The 27,969-nt window shown below is 42.1% G+C and overlaps 1 protein-coding gene across 1 annotated transcript in view; it reads right to left on the reverse strand.

The window, feature by feature from the left end:
- The window catches only part of LOC126322561 (homocysteine S-methyltransferase YbgG-like), a 69,911-nt gene that overhangs the window by 15,896 nt on the left and 26,046 nt on the right, over positions 1–27,969 (reverse strand). The window contains exons 2-4 of the mRNA XM_049994426.1: positions 27,771–27,965; positions 5,694–5,858; positions 281–540 (exon numbers count right to left, since the gene is read on the reverse strand). Of these exons, the coding sequence (XP_049850383.1) occupies positions 281–540; positions 5,694–5,858; positions 27,771–27,945 (600 nt within the window). The 5' untranslated portion in view covers positions 27,946–27,965. The remainder of the gene's footprint in view (positions 1–280; positions 541–5,693; positions 5,859–27,770; positions 27,966–27,969) is intronic.

The raw sequence follows: 27,969 nt of genomic DNA on the forward strand, positions 1-27,969 counted from the left end.
TGGACTTTCCTCTGTTGAGTAATTTCTGTTATCATTCCCATAGTCTCTTATTTCGATGTCATTTTCAGGCTCGTGCAGCGGTTTGAAGAAGAAACCACAGTACGATGTTAGCGAAATGATTTTGGGCAAGGCAACTTAGTATGTTATGCTCTCTGGCGCGAGTTCCCTGACAGAGCACATACATTTCTACTGCGCTGTCGAAATTATCAAATGCATACGCTAAGGTCGATAGAAAACGGTATCATTCGCACGTATAGCAGGTGTGCGCACTGTAAGATACCTTGCAGGAGAAGGCGATCCAGGCGCGCGCGGCGGGGAAGTCCCGCAGCAGGTCCGCGACGGCCTCTGCCTCGGCCTGCGCTGGGATGGTCTCGACGGCGAGCAGGTCCGCGCCTGCGCGCAGCAGCGCCGCCATGCGGGGGCGGTGCCACTCGGCCAGCTGCCGGCGCGTCACGCGCTCCGCGTAGTCGCCGCTGTACTCGGAGTAGTCGTGCAGCGACGCGCCGTACGGGCCCACCGAACCCGCGATCAGCGGCCGCTCTGTCCCAACACAACACACACGTACGCACCAGACAACCCTTCGCAGAAGAAATAAAATACTCGACCGGGTCCTTTACAACAGGAACAAGTTTCTCCAAATAGAAGCAATTGGCCGCAAACAATATTCGTCCTCACTGAAGAGTATCATCATTCGAAGCATGACTCATCTAGGTGGACCCAACCATTTTCTAGAAAACCAGAAGACAATTAACCGAGCTCCAACGGAGCCCTCCACCTCCTCGATCCCTCCTCTACCTAGGAACTGGAACTGCTACAACAATACAACTACTCTCCAGTCATATTAGTGTTCAAAATGAGTTATTGATTCAGTAGATCAAAATTGATGCCGTGATTAGTGTGGGACTATGAATGTCAGAGAATAAGCTAAAATGTATTAATTTATCGTGTCATATTCCGTTTAATTGAGCGAAATCTCTAAAAACTTATAGAATTTCGTAAAATATATTTAAAAACAGGATTCCAGGATTTTGAAGCATCCGAAACAATTTTTTCGGGAGACTGTATGCTATGGTGTAAAACCGGGACAATTGCGGTTTTCCGGGCCATTTCGTCACCCAATTAACCAAAATAGGGTTCTGCCGACACCATCTCACCGTCTATAAAATGAGAATGCCGTTCACTTAAAATCAGAAGACGAACTTGACCCTAACGTTATGTTTAGAATGTTATTGCTGTCATCTTCAGCTCGAACACCGGTTTCATGCAGCTCTTCATGCTACTCTGTCTTATGCAAGCTTCTTCATCTCCGAGTAACTATTGCATCCTGCATCTTTTTGAATCTGTATACATCTCTTGGACTCCCTCTATGAATTTTGTACCTCACACTATCGTCCAGTAATAACTTGGTGAGTCCTTGATATCTCAGAATATGTCTTACAATCTGATCTCTTCTTCTAGTTAGGTTGCGCCACAAATTTCTTTCCCCCCCCCCCCCCCCCCCCCAATCCTTTTCCGAACCTCCTCATTAGTTACGTGATCTATCCATCTAATCTTCAGCATTCCTGTGCAGCACTGCATTTCAAAAGCTAATGTTCTCTTTCTGTCTAAACCGTTTATGGTCCATGTTTTTCTTCCATACATGGCTACACACCATACAAATATCTTCAAAGAAGGGTACGTAACGCTTAAATCTATATTACATCTTAACAAACTTCTCCAGAAATGCTTTTCTTGACGTTACCAGTCTACATTTTATATCCTCTCTACTTCGGAAATCATCAGTTACTTTGCTGTCCAAATAACAACCTCATCTACTACTTTAAGTGTCTCGTTTCCTAATCTAATTCCCTTAGTATCCCCAAATTTCATTCGACTACATTCCGTCAGCCTTGTTTTGCTTTTGTTGAAGTTCATCTCATACCCTCCTTTCATGAGACTGTCCATTCCGTTCAAATGATCTTCCAATTCCTTTGCTGTCTCTGACAGTATTACAATATCATCGGCAAACCTTAAAGTTTTTATTTATTCTACCTGAGCTTTAATTCTTACTCAAAATTTTTCTTTGGTTTCCTTTACTGCTTGCTCATTCTACAGATTGAATAACATTGGGGACAGCCTACAACCCTGTCTCACTCCCTTCTCAACCACTGCTTCCCTTTCATGTCCCTCGACCCTTAAATAACAGCCGTCTGGTTTCTGTAGAGTTGTAAATAGCCTTTCGCTCCCTGTATTTTGCCCATGATATCTTCAGAATTTGAAAGAGAATATTCCACTCAACATTGTCAAAAGCTTTCTCGAAGTCTACAAGCACTATAAACTTAGGTTTCCTTTCCTTAACCTATCTTCTAAGATAAGCCGTAGGGTCAGTACTGTCCTGTGTGTTCCTGCATTTGTCCGGAATCCAAACTGTTCTTCCCCGAGGTTGGCTTTTACCAGTTTTTCCATTCTTCCGCTAAGAATTCGTGTCTGTATTTTGCAACCATGACGTATTAAACTGATACTTCGGTATATTCACACCCATCAAAAAAATGATTCAAATGGCTCTGAGCACTATGGAACTTAACATCTGAGCTCACCAGTCCCCTAGAACTTAGAACTACTTAAACCTAACCAACCTAAGTACATCACACACATCCATGCCCGAGGCAGGATTCGAACCTGCGACCATAGCGGTAGCGCGGTTCCAGACTGAAGCGCCTAGAACCGCTCAGCCACACCGGCCGGCTCACACCCATCAGCATCTGCTTTCTTCGGAATTGGAATTATTATATTCTTCTTGAAGGCTGAGGATATTTCGCCTGTCATCTTGCACACCGGATGGAGTATTTTTCTTATGGTGGGCTCTTCCAAGGCTAGCAGAAATTCTGACGGAACGAAGTTTCTTCCTGGGGCCTTGTTTCGACTTAGGCCTTTCACCTCTCTATCAAATTCCCTCATATCACCTTCATCTACGTCCTCCTCAACTTCTGTAACATTGACTTCAAGTTCATCTCCCTTGTATGGACCTTCTACATACTCCTTCCTCATTACAGCTTCCCCTTCTTTGCTTAGGACTGGTTTTCCACCTGATTTCTTGAATATAAAATATTTATAATAGATAGATTATTTACCAGCGATACGTTACTGTTGTTATTTTCGTTAATAATCAACTGTATTTTCACACAGCAAATGCTGAGATGCCAGTTTCCGATATATAGATAATTGGGCAATGTATTTATTTTAGTGAGACCTTTTGCATTAAGACTGTACGCCCTAAGAAATACACAATAGCATCCTTTGTCTAGAAAGACCACTGAAACAAAACGGCATAAAAATGAAATTTAATACATACAGAAATTATTTGTGAAATAGAAAACAGTAGAAAATTCAAAGGCAAAATAATAATCAATAAACAAGCTGAATGCGTAGAAGGCCAAAAAATTAAATGCAAAGACAATATCAGCAAGCCTATAAAAGATCCTTTAAAGGAAAATGTAAGAAGGTTGAGGAACTTGAAAGTATGGGAACGTAGGATATTCTGTTCGAAAGAGTAAGAAATACAAGATCGGTTACTTACAGATGTGAAATCTTATTGTAGAAATTCTTAGGAAATATGAAATGGAAATGTACAAAAATTGTGAGGAAATTCGACAAAGAATCGAAAACTACTTGCAAAAATGTACTATACATAACACCAACGTAGAATGCTAGAACTTGAAACTTTAGATGATGTGAATAAGAGTAATAACGATTGCATTAAATGCAGTAAAGGATGGAAAGCAGATAGGAACAGATACAATCCCAACGGAAATACTGAACCGCCTGATGGCAGAAGGTACACTGAAATTTATATGAGACTATTGAATAGAATATCGCGCTGGGGAATGGACATAAATTTCTTGACTACTGTAATACAAAAGAAAAAAGGCAGCAGAAAATGTGAGTACAGCCCCATCAGTCTCTTTTATTATCTACGATGATAATTATGATGATGATGTTGAGGTCCCATACTACGAGGAGTGTAGGGGACGATGCAGGAGACCCGCACCGCCGACTAGGCAAGGTCCTAGCGGAGGTGGTTTGCCATTTCCTTCCACAGACCGTAAAGGGGATGAATGATGATGATAACATTAATCATTACAAGCAACCTAAAAACATCTTCACGACTATCATTGAAATATATCTGTTACTGAAACTCGTGAAGATATTTTAGGAGGATTGTTGCTCAAATACGAAGCATGTCTTATTGCACAAATTTCTGTAGATATGGAAATAGGTTACAACCATGTGGTGCCACATCATGTAAACAGGATGGTTGTTTCAACAGTTAATACTTCAAGTCGTTCAGTTTTGCCGGTATCATAGTATCTTATTGAGGAGGGAGGCTTGTTGTGTTGCTCAAAGATTATTGCAATTCTTGTTGGTTTCCTTACGTAATTTAGGCATTTTTTTCATCAAGATCTTATTTCACCAATTTCAAGTAGAAAACTTGCGTAGGAAGTGCTCGTTATTCTACTATCTTTCGCAAGCTAATCAGTAAGAACGTTGTCCTTAATAGTGGTATGACCGCGTCTCATCCAAGTGCTAACAAACAAGCACACATATTTAGTTAATTCTTTTAATGCACAAAACATTGATGACAAATACGTTTCCGCATTTGCTTTCGGATAGCATTACACAAATATGGAACCCATCTTGGTTCTTTCATAAAGTTTTATGCCAGTTAATTATTATCGTAAAAGTTATTGTATTTCTTCTGGCTGGTCTACGTCGCTAGTTATTTCATGTTATTTTAATCATCGGTCGTCCAATAGCGCATTATGGACTTTCTCATTGTTCCATATTGTGTTTTTGGCATTGAAACGATCTTCACGTCGATCAGGAAAGTACTGTTACGTTTGATTTCATCCACGTTTTAATTGACTCCTTACAAAACTTCGCCAACTTTTAATTAATTTTTGTTTGCAAAAGCTCACAAACAAATTTTATAACGTTCGACACGGTTGAGAATGTGGAAAAGTGATTTCAATTTTCAATATAACCTTTATGTGTCTAGATCGCGAATTTATATAATGATATGATAGGTTTCGATTGTGATAGCAATCATCTTATAGTCTGCAATTGTATTTTACGTTTTAAAGATGATTGCTAACATAAACAAAACAGGTCATACAATTTTATAAACACGTGATCTAGGTTACAATCAAAGCCAAATGATTCCACATTTGCTAATTTGAACAAATAACATAAAACGAAGAAGCTTGCACACGATAGAGTAGCATGGAGAGCTGCATCAAACCAGTCTCAGGACTGAAGACAACAACAACAACATAAAATGACCTCTTTAAAAATCTTTGTAAACAACAGTTTCTGCAGATGAAAGTCATACTTGACTTACGATACTTTGTATCACGTGTCAGTACAATAAAAACAAAATTCCATTTATGCAACGCCGACACAGTACCAGATAAAATTTTCGCTTTCCACTCATAGCGATATTTCTTTTTTCCAAGTAGACAATACATTAAGAGTCTTCAGGTAATAAAGCCGTGTACTTCTAATACAGATCATTCTAAAGATACCAGTAGTTTTTCATCAACTGATATCAGTAACAGTGTTTTACCATTAGTTACCATTTTCAATCTAATTAATAAACAGAAACCTGTAACAATACAAGCACAAAAGCATCATAATAACAGCATTGTTGTCCTTACCAGCCAGACCATGTTGCTCGCTCATGAAGGTATCCACCGCTTTCTTGGCTAACTTCACCGCCATCTCGATGAGTTCGATGCTCTCATTCTCGCTGAGACCCAGATACTTCATGAACCCGTCGACACTCGCCTGGTATGTGTTTGTGATTATGATATTCGCACCAGCTGCAACGAAACAAGTCAGGAAATATTTTAATAGTTTTATATCAGTTACTTTCGTGAGGTTTAATTTTCTTAGATTTAACAATGCTAATATTCCAAATAAAATATTCTAAGATGTTAGGCTGCATGATTTTAATTTCGGCTTCTTTATCGCCTCTGTGTATCAGCATCACTAGAGGGATGTTCCTCAATCCTTCACACAGCTGAACATAGTCAAAAGGCACTGAGAATGAAATGCAGAATTACTGGAGAAGAGAAAGAAGAAGTATGTGAAATCTGAAGTGTCCTAACGAAGTCCATTACTTCACTTGGAGCGACAAAAGCTACAAAACAAGTGGACTTATTTAATACTAACATTTTTACTAACTAAATTTATTGAGAATCATAACACTTTGTATAAAATAACCAAAAGACTTGAAACTAGCTTACAAAACATTCACAGTATTGATCACAACAGCAGTTTATAATTGCATAACAAGTTTGTGTTAACTCTGTTACTTTGCAACAGCAACATAAAACAAAATTTTCACTGTGGATGAGAGAGCAGTAAAAACACTAAACCCCAATTTGCGCAGTTGCCGCTAAAGCAACGGAGATAAAACAAACTTAAAAATGTCATTTTTAAACATTTAACATATTAACTATCATTGGACTCTAGAACCGAACCCAGATATTTGCCTTTTCAGAATAGGTTGCATGAGTCGGGAAATGAAGGAGAGATGCATTTACCTTGTGGCTATGTGCTGGGCAATGTGATTTACTCCGATGGTTCAGCTGGTACAGCACTGGATGCTAGGGAAGGATAAGTTTCGAGTTCAGATTCGATAGACAATTTTAATCTTTCATGTGAGGTCGCATTACTCGTTGTTAACCTCTCCTCCTTAAACGTTGCCTCTTTCAGCACTAGAGCTCCGAACTCTGCCCTAACTCCTTCCCCCTCCCTCCGCCGCCCTCGCCGTCCTCCAGATTGTTTTTTGAGTCGCGGATTTCGAGTGCGTACCATATTCATGCTTTTGCCGTCTTTGATATTTCGAGAGTTGCAGTTTACAATTTCTTAAACAGAAGCGCGGTATTTCTGCAGTGAACCTGTAGCGGTCGCGATGCAGACCTTGTATGTACTCAGAGAGAGTTCAGCTGCAGATGTTAAACAGATGATACGTTCCAATGTTCTAGCATTTTTCTATTGGTTTCAACAAGCGGATGTTGCAGACAAGTTCATGGTCTTATGTTTCGAAGAGTATTGTGGATCCTCTGACTGCGTGCGAGGAACGTATTAAGACTATCCGAATTAAGATTACGGTTAAGAATTGTGTAAGGAATTTAATTCTAAGTTGGCTCAATCTTCCCAAGTTACGCGGTGGATTAAGTAGTAACATCTCTCAGTGATCCCCGAAACTAGCAGAAAGCAGAACGTGTGCAGTGGAAAGTCCTGATGGAGTTGGGACAGAGGGACAGCTCTACTGGAGATCGTGAATCAAATTAAATTGATTGTAATTGGCGATTTATTTGGGTATAATATACAACCAGTCGCTTTTTAAAAATTTATGTATGATTTATTTTCTGTAGTATTATTTAATTTCAAGCCACTGTAGGCTCATCATCAGATCGAGATGTTACTGGAATATTATCTGACACATGTGCAGCTCGATGCTGTGGTCGTGGTGCTGGTAGAAATAAAGGAAATTTAGTTACTGGTAACGAAAAAATTATGAAACGAAAAGATTGCTATGTCTTGGATACTTACAGTGTGCACTGCCTCGTGGTACCCGTAGCACAGCCGTTCTGATAACGTACATTTTGCTGGCTATATACACACAAAGTATATCGTAACCTGCAAAATGTACGTTATCAGAACGGCTGTGCTATGGGTACCACGAGGCAGTGCACACTGTAAGTATCCAACACATAGCAATCTTTTCGTTTCATAATTTTTTCGTTACCAGTAACTAAATTCCCGTTATTTCCACTAGCAATGCGACATCAGAGTCGAGCTGCACATGACCCACAAAATAATGTTGCTAAACACCTCCGCCTGATGATGAGCGTGCAGTGGCTTCAAAACTAATTAATTCTACAGAAAATAAATCATACAATAATTTTAAAAAAAGCGACTGGTTAAATATTGTACCTAAGAAATCGCTGATTTAAATCACAGTTGCCGTTCCATGTCCTCAATGGAAATTAGCGACTTTAACTGCAATTGCTTCTTCGCCTATTTTTTGTTAGTTTCAGGCAGAGATTTATTTCGACACAGACATAAGCATCTATAACTACACTCCGCAAGTTACTTTATGGTCTGTGGTTTCTGTACCAGTGTCACTTTGCTCTCCAACCCCCCCCCCCCCCCATCTGTCTTGATACAGTCATAAATGATGGTAATCCTCGTCCTTTTTATCTTCATGGTCTTTTCACTAGATGTACGTAAGGTGGAGCAATATATGGTACTATGACTCTTCTAGGAACATACACTCTCCGGATTTTAACAGTAAGCCATACTATGATGCACAATGTCTTTCTTAGAGTATTTGTCACTGGAGTTGGATGAACATCGCAATGACACTTTGACACTTTCGCACTTATTAAGCGAACCTCTGACGAAACGCGATCTTGTCTGTTTTCTCTATGAGTTCTGCTTGGTAAGGGTGCCTTACTAATAGGCAATGCTCAAGTCTCGATCGAACGAAGGTTTTGTATGCCACCTCCTCTATAGATGGACTACAATTCCTGAGGAATCCTCCAGATCTCAGCTTGGCATCTGCCTTTCCATCGATTAGTGCTATATGATCGTTCTACTTTAAATCACCTCCAAGCACTCAAGAAATATCACTGCTTTTAGTGACTGTTCAACAAATGTGAAATCATAAAACAACGGATCTTCCACCTATTTATGCTCAGTCGTTACATTTCTGTATATTGAGGGTCATCTGCCAATTCTTGCTTCAAGCGCCGCTCCTCTGCAGGTCTTACTGCATTTACTCAAATTTCCACCGTACTCCCGAAGTTACTTTTGCGTTTAAAGATATCTTTCACGCAAGAATGACAAACTGTGTGTTATTTGCTAGGAACTGTTCAGTCCATATACACAGCTAGTCTGGTATTCCTTACAATCTATTTGTCAATAGGCGACGACTTCAAAATATGGCATCAATCTGGACGCGGACATCTCCTCCATCCTGGTTTTCGTAGACACCATGGTACAGAGAATCACGTGATGTCGAGATGCGATCAGCGGAAAAGTAAATAGTCCCGTAGATCTGTATCGATGAACTTCTTTAAACAAGTAAGAAGCGCCGTGTAAAAGGAAACGCAACCAATGCAGAGTTGTAAGTGACTGAAATGTGGTTGTAACTCTTGGTTGACATCTATTCTGAGTCGTAGTAACAGCACCTTGTTAATGGGACTACAATTTCTCATTCACGAAAACACAGTAAGGACACACATCATGGAGAAGTTCAGCATGTTCTCTGTGTCGCTACAGCACTCTTCGGCTGTGACCAAAACTTGTGCTAAAATATGCTATGACGTTTTCCACAGTCTACTGCATATCCGTCTGTTGCAATTCGTATTAGATTTTCGGACGTATAAACCTTTCTTTCTAGCCAGTTGATCTCTGCCAGCCGCATACCTTTCACAATCTAATCGATTCACCCGCAGTGCCGTTCGTCTCATTAACAGCAGCTTTCTTCACTCGCGAAGGAACATGTTTTGTCATCCCCATCGCACTCAGGAAGGTCGCCAGACGCTGACACGTGTCAAACCGATCATGACTACGATGGCTCTGAGCTTACCTCGAACTCGTCAGACGCAGCATAGGTGCATCACAGTTGACTGTCGTGGAGAATACACTGGTATGGAACCGGAAGATCGTACATGTGCGCTGGACCGGATCTGAATCCAGATCCTCGTTTTTCGTGGGTAATATTCTTACTCACTGAGTAAGCTTTGTAGCTCTTCTAATACAATTCGTCGATGCCACTCCCCTACTTAGCGAACTAATGTAAGAAACGAGTTGTAAGCTTTGGTTAAGCCGTTCCCCTCGACATCTTTTGTCTCCGGGTTGCAAGTTTATCGAGGTGTACAGGAGAGCTACTGTTGAGTTTGCAAAGTGGAAGAGGGTTACTGGAGGACTGCATTTGTGTGGCGGGCCCCAAGGCTTACCTGGATAAGCCATTACGTATATTATCCGCTTAAGGAAAGGATTCGGAATCGACTCCCGGTCCAGCACACAGTTTTAATAGGTTACGAAGTTTTTTTGAAGTGACTGCTTCCGCTTTTGACAAGTGCGGTCTCACGTGGAGCGTGCAAGGTATAAATCCCTGCAGTCGTCCGATCCTCTGTGCCCTCGGTGGCTCAGATGGATAGAGCGTCTGCCGTGTAAGCAGGAATTCTCGGATTCGACTCCCGGTCGGGACACACATTTTCAACTGTCCCCGTTGATGTATATCAATGCCTATCGAAAGCTTAGGGTCTTTATGTAATTATCATTTCATTTATCGAGGGTGTCGCCTTAAGTAATAGCATTATTTCATTAATAAACGTTAAAGGAAGATACTCATGTACGGTCCAGTCACATGAATGTGATCACCGCCTATGTGAAGAGTGGTGGGGGGGGGGGGGGGGGGGGTCGAGAGTATGATAATTGACTTTTGGTCCAAGCATGTAAGCATTTCCGAAACGGCTAAGTTTATAAACCGTTTACATGCCGCCTTGGTTAAAGTATACCGTGCATAGCAAACTGGCGCTATCCAAAACCGGCGCCGAGGCAACCCTGGTAGAAGACGCGTGGGGTGATGTGTGTGGGCCAAACTGTTGAGCAGCTGACCACCCAGATGAACCGAGGGGCTACCACCACAGTGTGTCTCTAAAGACCGTTCTGTGAACGTTGCTTCGTATGGGCAACCATAGCAGGCTCCTTCTTCGCGCAGCCCTGCTGACTGCTGTTCATCATCGCGAAGGCTGGAAATTGCACACCAGTACAGCAACTAGACGTCCACTGATTGGCACGAACGGCGTGAAAAGTCTAAAAGCAAATACTCTGTATCAATCGTCGGAAGGATTATAGTCTGGGAAATTTTTTGTGGCATTGTTTGGGTGATCTCGTCATTCTGAAGGAACAATGGTCGTGCGTGGTTCGGAGAGCACCAGGATGAGTTTACCGTGCTCCATCGGGCACCAACTCTCCGGATTTAAATCCAGTCGAGAGTCTACGATACCACGTGAATCGGGCTGTTCGTGTCATGGATCCTTAACCTAGAGTCCTAGCGCAGGTGGCCACGCCACTGGAGTCCGAACGACTCCACATTCCTTTTGGTACCTCCCAGAACCTCTCTGACTCTCTTCTTGAACGTCTGGCAGCGGTCAGCGCTGGAAAAGGTGTTTATTCCGGCTTTTAATGTGACTGGACAGTGCGGAATTTAAATTTTGCTATGCAGATTCAGTTAGATCCAATGAAACTTTAGGACGCTGTTTGTGACTTTGCCAGTAGTTTTTCAAAATGGTTCAAATGGCTCTAAGTACTATGGGACTTAACATCTGAGGTCATCAGTCCCCTAGACTTAGAACTACTTAAACCTAACTAACCTAAGGACACCACATACATCCATGCTCGAGGCAGGGTTCGAATCTGCGACCGTAGCAGCAGCGCGGTTCCGGACTGAAGCGCCTATAGCCGCTGGGCCACAGCGGCCGGCCCCAGTAATTTTACAATCCCCTTGCTGCGTTACGTGCGCTGCGCAAGATGGGTCGCTTGATGGTGGTAGCACCTCTAGGTATCGCGACCTGCCTGATTTTCTGTCGGCATTGTCTCTCTTACGGAAGTTGGCTTCACCTCACCTCCCCTACCCTAAGTTGCGGGGCACAATTAGTCTTGTTCCCAGCAAAAGCTACATAAAAAAAATCAGCCATCAGATGTGAGGTTCCTAAGGAAGACGGAGGGCTGCCCAATAAGAGAGAAGTTAGAAATGACGATATTAGAAGAGGATTAAATATTTTCAACATGGAGGAAGAAATTCAAAAGTATCGTGAAGATGGGAGACAACACCGCATAAGAATACCAGGTCACGGAATTTCGTAATACTGAGTTACAGGCCGAGAGTGAAAAGAGATATTGAAAGACCTCGAAATCAATGGGAATGATTTTGTTTTGTGAATTCGGTACAGGCAACAGCCTAATATTTGTAAGGAACTTTAGAACCGAATTTGTCATGTTTAACTTCTTTGGTTTCAGTGAGGAGAACTAACATCTCCAGGTACGAGAGTCACTGTACCCAAAGATTCGTTAGTTAAAATACAGAAGATAGTGGTCATTAAGAGGCTATCATTGCTCGTATCAACGTGGATACTTTGATGAGGCATCCAAAGGTTCATCCAGAGTGGAAGCGAAATAACAAAACTGTGAGTGCATATGATTCTCACTCAGTGTCTGAACTTCGTTCGTATTAAATCTTTGTGGTCACGAGTCCTTCCGTTTAGAACAAAGGAGAGGGACCGTTGTAAGAAGAGCCGTTAGCCCAGAGCATCTATTTCGCTTTTTTCCAGTGCATACTGATGTGCATGTTTATCAAATGTTGGCTAGCAGAGAAAATTACCACCCCTCTGTACATTAAGCCATGGTTTACGGAACATTCATTTTGCCAACGTCGTCGCGATTTCATTAGTAATTCAGTACCGACGGAGATGCTACAACGCGACATGCTACACTTCAGACTTCACAGTCAAGCCAGGTACGTCAGGAAGGAAGGAAGATTAGAGCTTAACGTCCTGTAGACAGCGAGGTCATCACAGACGGAGCAGAAGCTCGGATTAAGGCAGGAAATCTGCCATGCCCTTTTCAGAGGAAAATCTCGGAATAACCCTGGAGCGGTTCAGGGAATCACAGGGAACGTAAATGTTGATGGCTGGATTGAGATTTGAACCGTCGTCTTCTGAATGCGAATCCAGTGTTCTATTCATTGCGCCATATCCATCGGGGCCAGGAAAAGAACTCCCTCCAACCACTTGTCAACACACCATCCCTGAGAACTTTTATGTCAGGGATAGACTATGTTTTGCTAACTACCTTGTTAGCAATAGACAGAGCCTATTTTTCTGTTTTGATTAACATTTACTATTAAATTACTTCAATGAATCTTTATGAAACCGTACCCGTTTTAAACAGTGACCGGCACTTTTATCAGTCTTTCGCTTTCTAGTTCTGTCTCGTTTTTCATTGAATGTATACAAGCGCGATATTCCCCATATGTCTGACTACTTATTTTTCCAGTTTGCTGAACCGTCTACCCTTGTGTTCCCTTCCTTTCTACTGTGCACTTATCCCAGGCACGGTCACATTCTGAAGCCAAACCCCCATGCTTGCAAATAAGTGATGGAGGCTACTGCCAATTGCCAACAGTTTTATCAGTTAACAAGTTCGTTTCTTTTTGTTGAGCTCTAAACGGTGTGGAGAAACACTGCACGGCTTCCGCCTCTCACAGGGGAGGCAAGGTCATTGTTCTAACACCACCGCCAGCTGGCCAACATATATATAATACAATATCAAATATTCAGCTAGTCTCACCCGGAGGCCATTCTGAAGATAGACATACACAGACGGTGCGACCAATGGAATGATTCTATTGGAGGACATTGCTTGCTGTGGGGGCGCGTCGCAACAGTACAGATTACATTGTCTGCTTTAATTTGCTTTCTGACATAAAGATTGTCCGTGATACTTACATTTTCTCGGGTTAACATGTGTCTGTCTACAGAGTGAAGGGTACTGTATTACACGTGTTGGGCATCAAAGTTCAGAGTCCATCTACCCTCAGTTATTTGGATTAGTTTGAGGATTTACAAAAGAAGGTATCAAACAATTAAACTCACCACACAGCAGGGAGCGAACACAAATAAGCTGGATTATGTTCAGCGTTGTTTTTATGACTATTTCGCTACAGATGTCTTGCTCGCACCAATCGCTTGTAGCGCAGTTACTGCAACAGCGGCGGAATGTCCGATCGTAAGGTATTACAAAAACAGCTGTGGATTACTTAGTTGCTTGGTTGCTGCATGGCGGAATCTTGAACAAGGAAGCATATGGGGATGTCAGTATGAACTGATGGTCAGAGAATCCTCACTATCTGTAGTTATCCTTGCATAGCAACAGTAACTTTCTGTGATAAACTTATAAGTAACTTTCCCTCTCATGAGAATCCTCGCTATCTGTAGTTACTCGTGCATAGCAACAGTCACTTTCGCTCTTGTGCACATATATCTTGGCGTCGCGTGTGTTTTCTGGTACGTAATCTGCTTTGAAGACAGGCCCATGACTCTGTTCGCCCCTCCTACCCCCACTGCCACACTGGTGTTCCTATTTCAAAAAGCTTGGCCGTGAACAGAGATGTCGTGCCCGGGACCTTTGACTTCGACGTTCATGGGCGGCTGATAGCTTACCAGAACTGTAGGGATACCGGGTAACGGTCGACTAACGGAGATGACGCCTTATCTTCTCCCTTTTGTGCTCTGATTTAAAGTTGCTGTCCGCTAGTTTTGTATTTTGTTACAGTAAAGGATTTCGTAGAAAAAAAGGACTCTAAATTTCTACATCTCCATTTATATCGCACCAGTTACATTAATTTTTGCGTAAATGAGGGGTGCAAAATTTATTTGTGCAAGCTTGTCTCGAGACTTCAGTTTCCAACCGACAAGTTATATGCTCTGACGAGAATGGAAAGAGTTACATTATGAACACCGGGACCGAACGCTACCAGACTGATAATGCAGTATTTCCATGCCTCTTAGAGTTGTCGATTAAAATTTCACCTTTATGCGAGGTTATTTTCAGCCATTCCTACAGATTAAGAATGCTGTGAGTACGTAATGGTTATTGTGGACATACACCGTTAGTTTTCAGGTGAAGAGTTCAAACACAACATGCATAGAGAACGTGCATGTCATGAGAGACTTTCTCTGAGGCGACGAAAGTCATGGGATAGCGATACGCACATAATACGGATGGCGGTAGTAGCACGTGCACAAGGTGTGAAAGGGCAGCGCACTGGTGGAGCTCTCGTTTGTACTCAGGTGATTCATGAGAAAAGGTTTTCATCCGATTATTGTCGCACGGCGGGAATTAACGGTCTCTGAACGCGGAATGGTAGCTGGAGTTAGGCACGTGGAATTCAGTATTACGAGATCTGTGTCAAGAGTGTGCCGAGAACACCAATTCACAGGCATTTAGGTGGAGTTATTAATGCTAACAGACAAGCAACACTACGTGAAATAACTGTAGAAATCAATGTGGAACGCTAAATCACAGTAAGACTCAGTTTTTACAGTTTCTAACTCACAATTCAACAAGAACCGATATTTTGATCATACAGAATGGGCATATTATAAGCGAGACGGAACAGTTCAAGTTCCTGGGCGTTCGGATAGATAGTAAGCTGTTGTGGAAAGCCCATGTTCAGGATCTTGTTCAGAAACTAAATGCTGCTTTATTTACCATTAGAACAGTATCTGAAATAAGTGACACTTCAACACGAAAAGTAGTCTACTTCGCATATTTTCTTACGCTTATGTTGTATGGTATTATTTTTTGAGGTAATTCTTCTGATTCAAAAAGGGTATTTTTGGCTCAAAAACGGGCTGTTCGAGCTATATGTGGTATAAGTTCGAGTACCTCTTGTTGACACCTATTCAATAGTCTGCGAATCCTGACATTGCCCTCACAGTATATATTTTCTTTAATGTTGTTTGTTGTTAGCAATATTCACCTATACCCAAGAGTTATCAGCTTTCACTCAGTTAATACTAGGCAGAAATCCAATCTGCATGTGGAATGCACTTCCTTGACTCTTGCGCAGAAAGGAGTGTAGTATTCTGTTGCATCCATTTTCAATAAGGTACCACAAGAACTCAAAAATCTTAGCAGTAGCCCAAACTCTTTTTAGTCTAAACTGAAGAGATTCCTCATGGCTCACTGCTTCTATTCTGTCGAGGAGCTCCTGGAAGAGCTAAAAAATTAAGCAAATTCCAGTGTTACATTGTTGATTTTCTTTATTTAAATTTACGACTTGTCACCTGAATATTTTTTTTTTATATTTCATTTTATCTGTTTCTAATATCGTGTTATAATTTCATGTATTGACTCGTTCCATGACCATGGAGACTTCTCCTTAATTTGGTCCACGGAACAATAAATAAATAAATAAAAAATAAATAAACGTATTCGTTGGGACAGTGGGGCGAGATGTGGCACTAATGGGCTATGGCAGCAGACGATCGACGCGAGTGCCTTTGCTGACAGCACGACATCGCCTGCAGCGCCTCTCCTGGGCTCGTGATCATGTCGGTTGAATCCTAGACGACTGGTAAACCGTTGCCTGGTGTAATGAGTCCTTTTCGTTGGTAAGAGCTGATGGTAGGGTTCGAGTGTGGCGCAGACCCTACGAAGCCATGGACCCAGGTTGTCAATAAGACTCTGTGCAATATGGTGGCGACTCTGTATTAGTTTGGGCTGTGTTTACATGAAATTCAATGGATTCTCTGGTCCAATTGAACTGATCATTGACTGGAATAGGCGACTTGCATCCAGTCATGGACTTTATGTCCCCCAAAAACGATGGAGTGTTTATGGATGACAATGCACCGTGCTACTGGGCCGCAATCGTTTGCAATTGGTTTGAACAACATTGTGGATAATTCGATAGAATGATTTGGCCACCCAGCTCACCCGACGTGAGTCGCATCGAACATTTATGGGACACAATGAGAAGTTAGTTCATGCACAAAATCCTACAAGGGCAATACTTCCGCAAATACGGACGGCTGTAGAGGCAGCATGGCTCAATATTATTGCAGAGGACGTCCAGCGACTCTTGAGTCCACGCACTGTCGAATTACTGCGCTACGCCGAGCAACACGACATTAGAATATATCCCCTGACTTTTGTCACATCAGTCTAGGAGCATCATATAGGCAGATTGCACATGCAGTTGCCTGTAGTGCGTCTGGAGATCAATTGGTGACGAAATGGACTTAGGACAACAATGTGGCAAGAAGAATAGGCACTGGTGGTCCCAGAAGGACTACGCCAGGAGAAGATTTTAGGACTATTCTAATGGCTCTGGTGAATAGACATGAGGAGAGCTGAAATCCGGGTAGAGGGTACAGACAGAGTAACAGATGGGAACAGTTTACTGAAATCTGGGAGGAGATCCCGATTTGACGCCGACACCACACCGCAGACAACAGATACCTACGCGGTGTTGTTCCAGAGTTAACTGGGGCACGCTGTGTTCAGTGTTGAGTCTCGCCATCAACGTGAGATAGACGCCAACGTGTCTATAGGCGGCTATCTGAACTGGTCTGGAACAAAACACAGCTTCTCAGTTTTGATGCAGACTTTCAGAAGTTATGCCTGACCTGTTCTAGTCTATGTCGTCATGAGGATACTTTAGTATCTCTGTCATCTGACTTTTTGTTTTGATGCATCTCACTACCGGCAGCGCTAGCGCACATGCAACGTAATATAGAAGAGGAACGTGCTAGCAGTTCCTCTGTTCGCCTTAAACGATGAGGGAACTGTGTAGAGCTGATGCCGATCGATCATATGCAGTCTTTCGATGTGAGACCATCAAGGGCAGTTGGCCGGTTGGTGGCTATAAGATTAGCTATACTCAAGAAATCGAAGAACTCGTAAAATTGTGACACGTGCTTTGTAAACCAAAAGTAGCAAAACCTCATACAAAGCATGCCCACAGACAAAAAGCTGGCGCATCTTCATTTTTACAAATGTATCTGAACAGTGCGCAAGTAATTCTGTTTTATCCTCTCACACTGTATCAAATGTCTATTTAATCTGATGTAGGTGAGAACCTTTGAAAGGCTCTTGGATAGTTATGGAGGTAGCCAGTTCAAATCTTCATGGTGAAAGAAGTATTCATAATCAGTATTCGGACATCAATAGGGAAGTGATGGCGTACAGTTCTTAGTCACAAAACAGGATGCTGACTGAGACCTTAGTTTCTCATGATGTAATGAAATGAAATGAAATAACATGGAAAATCAGCTTTTTCCTTGCTATTATTCAAGATGGATGGGCTACGTCGCTGGTCTTCTCTTTTTCTTTCATAACACTCTATTAACAACAAAAACTCAACACTAGAACGTATAGGCAATCAATGAAGTGCACTTGGCAAGTTGAAATACATTAAGTTCAAGAACAACTCTGTTTATGCCTTTCCAGCAAGCGTACAGGAAATTGAGACACAAACGTCAAGTTTCTTCGAGCCAGTCGCTACTCAAAAGAAGATATATTACTTGATAGGTGCTCGGCACCCATAAAAGATACTGTTTTTTTCTTTTTAAACTACTGCTATCTGCTGGAATTATTTATCGACTATGATTCAATTTCACTGTTCAGGGAAAAGGTAATGGCAATCTAGTGTGTATGCCGTCAAAATGTACTACGTCGTATATTATTCCAGTCTAGCAAGCAAATGTTAGAAACCTAGACTACGAAGGCGTATCTAATAGAAGTTATTTTCCTGTGCCTTGTAACCAGCATGCAGTTCAGCTCAGAACTAGAGGAACGACCAAAACATGTCTCAGTGACACAACCTTATTTGTGCGGTTGGGTATACAGTAACTTTTATCTATGTCAGTATGTTATTACAACTATTAAAGCGATTGCATATTATAAAAGTGACGAGAACGAACACAACTAAAGATTATTTAGATTGACGGTATTTGCCTGAAAACGACTTTGTCGTGATTATGCGAGTGGAGGTGCCGATGGACATTGTAGTTGCGGTATGGGCGTGGTCAACTCAAATAGATAAAAAATCTGAGAGACAACACAGTTTTGTTCTTAAAGAGTTTATGGAGTCTATTGGCTGTATAATCTTCGAGGAACTTGACGTAACCACGAACTGCTACTGCTGATGCTCTGTGTAAATGATCTGTCATTTGTTTAAACAACAGAGGAAACAACAGAGAAAGAGTTTATTACATTTTTGTGAGATGACTGGTATTCCACAGATGAGCTATATTTAAATTTTGGTAATCAAACAAAAACACAGCGATTTCCGTTTTACGGCAGACCATCGATAATTGTAGAATACAACAAGAAATAATGACCAAAAAAGAAACTTATGAGTCCATTGATAATGATGCGGATGAAATCAAACTGCAAAAGTGATATACACTGACAGAAAAAAAAATCACAACACCAAAAAATAATTAACGTAGAGTAATGAAATTTTGAGGAAAGATTTGACTAGGTAACACATTTATGTGATTAACATCGAGAGTTCATAGGTTAATGTAAGCGCGAGATAAGCTATTGCAAACTGAAACGCTGGTACATTAATAAACGGTGTAATCACCAGAAAGTTGAATGTAAGGATACAAACGTGCATGCATTGTGTTGTAAAGGCTGGATGTCAGTTTGTGAGATGGAGTTCAATGCCTGTTGCACTTCGTCAGTCAATATGGGAACGGTTAATGCTGTTTATGGAAGAGCTGGAATTGTCGTCCAATGATGTCCCATACGTGCTCGATCGAGCTGTCCAAGGTAACATGTAGACACTCTGTAGAGCATCTTGGATAGAAACAGGGGGATGTGGGCGAGCGTTTCCTGTTTGGAAACCTCCTCTGGAACGCTGTTCATGAATGGCAGCACAACAGGTCGAATCACCATACAGACATACAGTTTTGGAGTCGGGGTGTGTGGAATAACTATGAGAGTGCTTCTGTTGTCATACGAAACTATAACACAGATCATGGCTCCAAGTGTAGGTCCAGTGTGTCTAGCAAGCAGACAAGTTGGCTGCAGGCCCACAGCTGGCCTCCTAACCAATGCATGGCCATCACTGGCAACGAGGCAGAACCAGTTTTCATCAGGGGACACGAAGACCACCAACCTGCCCTCCAATCGGCTCCCTCTTGACACCACTGATGTCGCAAATGACGCTACAAGGCATCTGGCTTGGAGCCGCCCTTGAAGAAACCCGTTTACAACTGTTCATTACGTCACGGTTCACTAACGATGACACCGTGCTCCTCCTTGCCATTCAATTTCGACACATTTCTTGGAAACTTTTGAGTAAAATAAGAACGCTAAAATTAATATGCGTTATTGTCAGTAGTGGGGTAACTTTCGTTATAAGCCACTTTGTAAGTGCAAGTCGCATACATTCAGGGACAAACTTGATTGACTTATTACCCCTTTCATCAGCCCTTAAGCTATTGTTCTACTAAGTGGTCTGTGATCCCTGAGGGTTTATTTATGATCCCATGGGATAATCCATCCTCCCCTCCACCTCCTGCATCCCTCTGGAAACCTCCAAGCCTCTCCCCCACCCCCACCCCCCCAAATCGCCTATACAAGCGTACTTTCGATGTCAAATTAACTGACTACCTATTTCAATTGATCAATTAATTAACACTGTTCCCTCTGGGAAACTCTCAGGCTTCGCCTCAAATCCCCCGACAAGTCCCCCTCCTCTCCCCAACCTGGAAATTGGCAGGTTGAGGACTCTGTGCTGGAGAGGCAAGATCTCGGGATATGACATTGAAGTCAATGTTAATTACATAGCAAAGGATATACTGTTTATTTACAAAGTTCAATTCACAGGGGTTGGATCTCTCTTGCTCATCATTCTGTGCTGTTTCAGAAGATCCAGGTCTTGTAAAATACTTCAAAAAGAAGTAATTAAATAGATCGCTTTTTTCCGATCATTGCCAAGAAACACTCGCCGTACTTAATTACACTGTCATAGAGCACACTAAACATATCTGGGGGAAAATAATTTCCAATCACATCACTGACTTCTGCGTCAATTGCACCACACTGTGTATGCCATCGGTCATGGACTACTGCAGCTGTGGGATTGCACTAATCCTCCACAAACAAAGCATCAGGTAGTGTCATCCCTTTGAAATTTGATACTAGACTTACCTCCTGCATCTCTCTCTCCAGCTCTGTCCCTTTCTCTGTCTGCAGCAGTTGGCCTCTGTCCACTGGAGAGGACCACTTGGCCATAGACAGCGTCCGGGTATGTTTGGAGTGGTAGTAATTGGATGTTATCAATACCTCCAGCGCCATCACTTGTCAGTAATGGATACTGAATCTTGTCAAATAGCCATGTAAAAATTGAAGAATACTCACAATACACATGGTCTCAAAGGCTCCCAGTATATACTATTAGTTCGCTATTGACCCTCCTAGACTGCGACACAGTTATTCCCAACCTGACCAGTTTGTGGGTCTTTGTGACAGCTTGCACCTTAAGCCAGAAATATCAACTCATCCAGTCACTGTCTACCTATGTCACATGCACCTCACACCGAATGTAATTACAATTAAATATTACGATTGCAGCCCCAAGATGGTGACATTCGACAATGAGTGAAGTGTCAGAAATACCTCCTCCTGATGACTGTGGCTCTTGGACGAATCTTCAAGTTGAAATATCAATGCCTATATCTGTAACACAGTTATTGTGTGTTTTAGGTAATAATTTATATCTCCAAAAGTACTGAAGTTATTGATTTGAAATTTTAACAGTGTGACTGTGTTATCCATACAATGTGGTATACTAAGTATGAAAAAATATCAATTAATATTTAATGGTATTTCTTCATATTTATAGAAAATATGTGTAACGTGCTGCAAACAGCATTAGTCAAGTACATGGCTGACTCAGACCAGTAGCCAGCATCACATGTGCAAGCATGGGAACCAACATCTGCTCTCCTCCTGGCACCACAGCAAGCTACACTTTCAATGCAAGATGGCAATTCATAATAATTTGCTACATTCCACTGTGTAGCCTTATGAACGCACGTGTTTATGTTGTATGATCATTTCGGTCTTGCCAATACCTTCCTTGCACTGAGCCCAGTCCCTGGGACAATACTTTAGAATTGATAGCTCAGGTGATTTACGTAAAACGCTTCAAACTCCATCCATCTGGAGCTCCATCATGAATAAATCACACATTTCTTCTTAGCCACCCGTTATATTGCCACAATGCTGTCATATCTACTATACACCATTATGGGTTGTTAACCACCTCAACATACATGCATCTGCAGAGATCTTGTACACTTTGATGTGTGCTCTCAGTAAGGTTTGTTCAGAACAGTCTTTGGTGAATAGCATTTACCGACCAACTCGCTCTGTTCCTTCATGAGACATGGAATGTAGAGGGTATAGTACCCTCCTACTTCTGGAAAGTTGCAAATTAAATTGGCGACAGTGTTGCAGGGGGGTTGGTCAAAGACAATGCAGGGAGATATTTTAATCTCCAACTTAATCCTATGAATGAGAGAATACTCTGTGTCTCCCATCTACATAGGGAAAGATGAGCAATCGTAATCATGTTTCCCAATTTCCTACACTATGATCGAAATGCTAGAAAAATGTAAACAACCTAGCTGCATCGATATTGGGTGCTGTGTGGTATTCTTTGGTATATGTGTCCGAGAATTAACCATGAATGGACGTACTGCAGAGTCATCTCTCTACATTCGCAATCTAGCGTATGGTATACGCAAAGTAGTGGAGGGTTGGTTTAGTGACGAGGCAGAAACTGGGAAGCATTCTGCTGTGTGACTGGTCGGCATTGAAATTATGGAAAAACTGCTAAAATTGCTAAAATTAATCACACTGTCAACTGTGGTGCTTATTACTTAACACCATGTCCAGCTTTCTGCGAGAGCCAATGGACCCAAATGAGTTAATGTCGGTTTAGCACCTCCCCAAGACCTCGATGTCGTGCTGGAAAACCAAAATGTATGGCATTGTACAAAGCTGTAGTCATACACTGCTTGGAAAACAGAAAAACAATGTATCAAACTGCTTATGAAAGAACAACACAGAGACCATCTCTTGCAATGGTAAGACTGTGGGATATGGTCGTCCTACAGTATGGGTGACAGGACTTTACACTGGTCTGTGCAATCATTGGCCACCTCCTGCAATGGACAATACCAGTATATTTAATTCGATCGCGATATATGCTCGATGTCAGCACCCAGAAGGTATTTCTTTTTGATGTATCGGAAGAGTGGGATGCCGTAATATCTTATCAAGTTCTATATTTGGTAGCAATAGTGAAGATTTATAGTTCATAGTTTTTCTCTGTCTCATGGTTCAAAATAATGAGTAAGGTGAGAATGTTTGTGTGACAGACATGAGTGCACCCTGAGAGATGCAGATCTCTTTTGGACTGTGGTACCTGTCTGTAATTTGGAAATGCACCGCAATACAGTAGAAAAATACTCGTCCTTTTTACAGTTGCTGTATGATGCGAAGTCTTCGTAAGTTTCCCTATAAGAAACACCATGATAACTGCTTGTACTGTCTTTTCTACTACTTTATGTTGCAAGAGAAAGCTTCATTTGGCGCTGGCCTCACACACTGTACCACATTGGCAGAGCTATGACAACATGTTCCCATTTCCACCGAGTGGTCAAACCACGGTCCTGTCGCATTAACTCAGCTCACTCTGTCTCTCCACGGGAAGCAGAAGGAGACAGATATAGTGCTCTTGACCTTGCGCTCAGTTCTGACTTAAACTGGAATGATCACATGGACAAATCTGTAGGGAGGGCGGGGCAGAGACTGAGAAATAGTTAGAAAATGCACAGAGACTTTAAAACAATGCTGGAGTTTTGCTGTTTGGGATCCTTCGCAGATAGGTTTGAAAAAAGTGACTTGTTTCGAGATGTAACAGATCCCCGAATATGATTCATCAGTAGCTGTAATCATTTAAAAATATGTCCATAGGATCCAGTGCAAGTAGGGAGTTGAATGGAGAGACTTGATTCCAAATCACAGACAGAATTTCTACCAGAAAGTGTAACGTTATAGATCTGAAAAGCCAGTGTATTAGTCAAGGATTTTGTACATTTCTGACAACTCCAATCTAGCGTTGCATTTTTTAAGTGATTCCTCACACAGCACATCATCTACTGTGAGTGATCATTCTCAGTTAACCATCATCCTCCCTCACCTATAACACCGTAGATATAATGCAGACTCTCTCTTACACTGTCTACATGGTATCGAGATAGAATGTGTTACAAATACTATTTGTTAGCCTGGGAAATATCTGGTAGTGGCATGAGGGAGTTGCAAAGATCGGCTTAATACAACGTTCCTTAGCCGAATCACTTTCCAAATTCGATAATAAGAGTGATTTTATTATGAGCTTGCACCATTGACGATGTGCACCCACACTTTCGGTCTGTTAATACACACCTTGTGATCACTGTCTATATTCAGTGTTGCGGTATTTGTGTGGAAGACCACTTCACTCAGAAACAATACCACAACTCGATTTATGAAGAGCGTTTAGTATTTTAAGATACTTGTGTTTGCCTGTCGAACCAAGACCGCTTTTTATGCAGAATCACAATAACATGGTCGTCGCGATCACGTTTTTCGTAGCCGTGATTATGAGATGATTACCTCTCTATTCGTAAGACATGAAAGTACCACTCACAAGAAAAACAAAGGAACCATTTCCACCTACGCGGTTTTTCGTTCAATAATGTTTGGGCTTTAAAGCTACTGTGGTCAGTGTTCCAACATGTGCACAGAAAATGACTATGTAGGGTCTTACAGGAAGTATGGATTTGACATGGAAAACTGATATTTTAATGCATCAACAGCCATGAGGAGCATGAAAGATTTTTTGTGGAAACTTTTGTGCAGTCATACGGAGGATATAGAAATATTTCAAAATGACATTCGTCCCAGAGGCACAGCCGTCAGGAGGAGGTATTTCCGACACTTTGCTCATTGGCGAATGTCACGAGATTGGGGCTCCAATCGTAATATTTAATTAGAATTACATTGATAAATCTGAGGCTGGTTTCCTGCAACGACACCGTTTGGCACGCGGTGCACGTGACAGAAATAGCTGGTGACCAGAATGGACTGACATATCTGGCTCAAGGTGCAAGCCCCACAAAGTGGTCAGGTGGGGTACAACTGTGTCACAGTTTAGGAGGGTGAATAGCGAACTAATAGTCAGTATGTGTTGGGCAGCCTCTGTGATCGCGTATGTTGCGCTTATTCTCCGATTTTTACGTGGATATTTGAGAAGATTCAATATCGATCACTGAAAAGCGATGACGCTGAAAGTATTGATATCTGACTGCTACCACTCCAAACGTTCCCGGACGCCCTCTATCGCCAGGCAGTCCTCTTCGGTGGACTGAGTCCAGCAGTTGCAGGGCAAGACCATTGCGACGCATGTACTTGGCAGCAACTATGGCTGCACGACTCTCTGGCCTGAGACGCTGTGTGTGGACATCGAGGTATGAGCGAGTGGGATGTCTGAGTGTTTCAGCAAACTCCTACATCTAACCATGAAAACTACTGCAATGGATTGGATCGTGGTTTAAGTGTGTCATGTTTCATGTTTCTCAGTACATCGCAGAGAACTCTGTCTTGCAGTGGTATGTGTTGTTGTTACTGTCCTATCACACAGTAGGCCCTTCCTCTTCCTTCTTTGTCCTGGTGTAGCTGAGAGGGCCAACTTAGGAATTATGTAGTGCCTTAAAAACCCAATCGCAATCTAAAATTTCCGACTGATAAATTTAATATTTCCGATAGTAGTTTTGTGAGCACACACACCAATTCAACCCCTCCACAGATTGTATAAGATCATAGGACGCAATTGAGCTGAAACTATAACATAATGAACTTCCTCCCAGATGACCTAACTGTCCCAGTACCCACCAATATGGAGCAACAGAAAAAAATGCGGAAGGGGGAAGAGTATGGTTTGGAAACTGTGCAGTTGCAGGATCAAATTCCACCAAATATAGCAGTCCTACTATCCACCAGTAGTATCCAAGAGAAAAACTGGCTGCACACAAAGGGTATTGATTTAATTAATTAGTCAATCAATCTGACCGAGTGAGAGAACATTTCCTAGACATCCATAGCTGGGGGTTTACCTGGTATCCACCACATTGTTTAGGACAAAATAGGAGATAGTGTGGCACATGACAGACACTCGCTACATCGTCTTGAAGATCTGTGTTCCATAGCAGTGGAAGCGTGAGAACAAAGGGATGTACCGAGGTAGTGATGAGGGTAGTGGAGGAGTATGGAATGTAGGATGAGAGGTGGGAGCATCTTGGTCTGTATGTGTTTGCTTACACTGGTTCACAAAAATAGGAACTAAAAACTTGAGACAGAGAGGGACAGAGAGACGAAGGGAGACAGGCAGGAGGTTAGTCTGGTATCAGATTTCAAAGGGATGCCACTACATGATGCTTTGTTTGTGGAGGTTTAGTGTGGTTCCCCACCACGACATGACTGATGGCACACATGGTGTGATGTTATTGATACAGCAGTCAGTGATGTGATTGGGAGTTTTTCCCCCAGATATGTTTAGTGTGACCTATGACAGTGTAATTACGTGTGGCGAATGTTTCTTGGCAGTATTCCTTGCACAATCGGAAAAAAGTGATCCATTTAATTACTTCTTTTCAAAGTATTTTACAAGACTGCATCTTTTGAAACATCAGGGAATGATGAGCAAGAGGGATCCACCCCCCGTGAATTGAACTTTGTAAATAAAAGTATATCCTTTGCTATGAAACTGACATCAGCTACAATTTCGTATATTCAGATCATTGCTGTCCAGCACAGACTGAGTGCTCTTCCTGCCAATTTTCGGGTTGGGGAGAGGATTTGGGGTGGTGGGGGCTTTCTCAGAAGGATGTATTATCCTGAGGGGATCATAAATAAATCCTCAGGGGTCATCTATCATTTAGCAGAACGATAGGTGAAGGGCGTTGTCATAAATCAGTCAAGTTGGCACCTGAACGTATGCAATCTCCACTAACAAAGTGGCGTAGAATGAAGGTTGCTCCGCAACTGACAATAATGCATATTAATTTTAGCGTTCATACTTTAGATAAAAATATCCAAGAAACGTGAAAAATCGAAAGGCAAGTCAGAACATTGTGTCATCGAGACTTGGCTGTTATTCTATTGGAAATGAGTCATCTGGTTTTATGAATCACGATTTTTGTTACATCAGATCTCCGATCATGCACTGCGCCACGAACGCTGGACGGTTTTTGCATTATTATCCTATGGGGACATTCATCCAGGCTTCCATGAGACTTGTAGTAGCAATAGAAAACACCATGACAACTGCAGATCACTTGGATTATATCAAGCTTGATGTCGTCTCCAACGGGGTAACATCTTTCAGCATCGTAGCGGTCCATCTCATATGGCCAGAATCGCATTATCTTGGTTTGAGGCACATGATAATTAACTTACTTTGATATCTTGGCTACCAAACTCGACAGATCCTGAACCTTATGGGACACAGTCAGTATTTTATGGTGTCAGTCAGTTTTTATGGCATTTCTGTGACTAGCGAGTAGACATATGGTATTCCTTGCGTGATCAGAAAGAAATGATCTCCAGAAACCTACAAAAACTTGTCAAATATGTGCCCTGCAGAATAACTGTGGTGTTGCAAATTCAAAGATGTGCCAAAAGTATCTAGTAAACATGGATTCTAGAATGCATACGTTAAGGGCTTATTCGGTACTGTGAAAGATATTTCTTTTATTGTAAGGTCTTTGCTTTCCATACTTTGGGAGGAGGTAGTATGGAACAAAACAAGGAAGAATTGTCCAGTGAACATAAACTCTAAAAAGCATACATAAGAGCTATGTGCCCTTGGTGATCTTTGCTAGTGTGAAATGTATCTCTCCCATTGAATATTTCAGAGCCGATGCTTCCTGGACATTTTTGTCTTGCTTTGATCTAAGGAACCTGTGATATATGTAAAGATGCTTCTGCAACGCTGTTAACGCCACTAAAGATGTACAGATGAGGGTGCAACTGTTATAAAATGAATACCGTGGGCGAGACAGTAGCAGACTCACCACGCAGGAAGTCGAGGTGCGTCTGCACGATGGCTTCAGGGTGCGTGGCGAGAAAGCGCGCGCTCCACAGCGGGTTTCCGTCCACCGGCTCGTCCACGTGCTGCGACAGCTGAGTCGCGAACCCTCCGTCCACCACCTTCACGCGGCACCGGCAGCTGCTGCCCTTACAAGACATCTCCGCTCCGGTAGTTTACACTGC

This window comes from Schistocerca gregaria, chromosome 2 (assembly GCF_023897955.1).
Source record: "Schistocerca gregaria isolate iqSchGreg1 chromosome 2, iqSchGreg1.2, whole genome shotgun sequence".
NCBI lineage: Eukaryota > Metazoa > Arthropoda > Insecta > Orthoptera > Acrididae > Schistocerca > Schistocerca gregaria.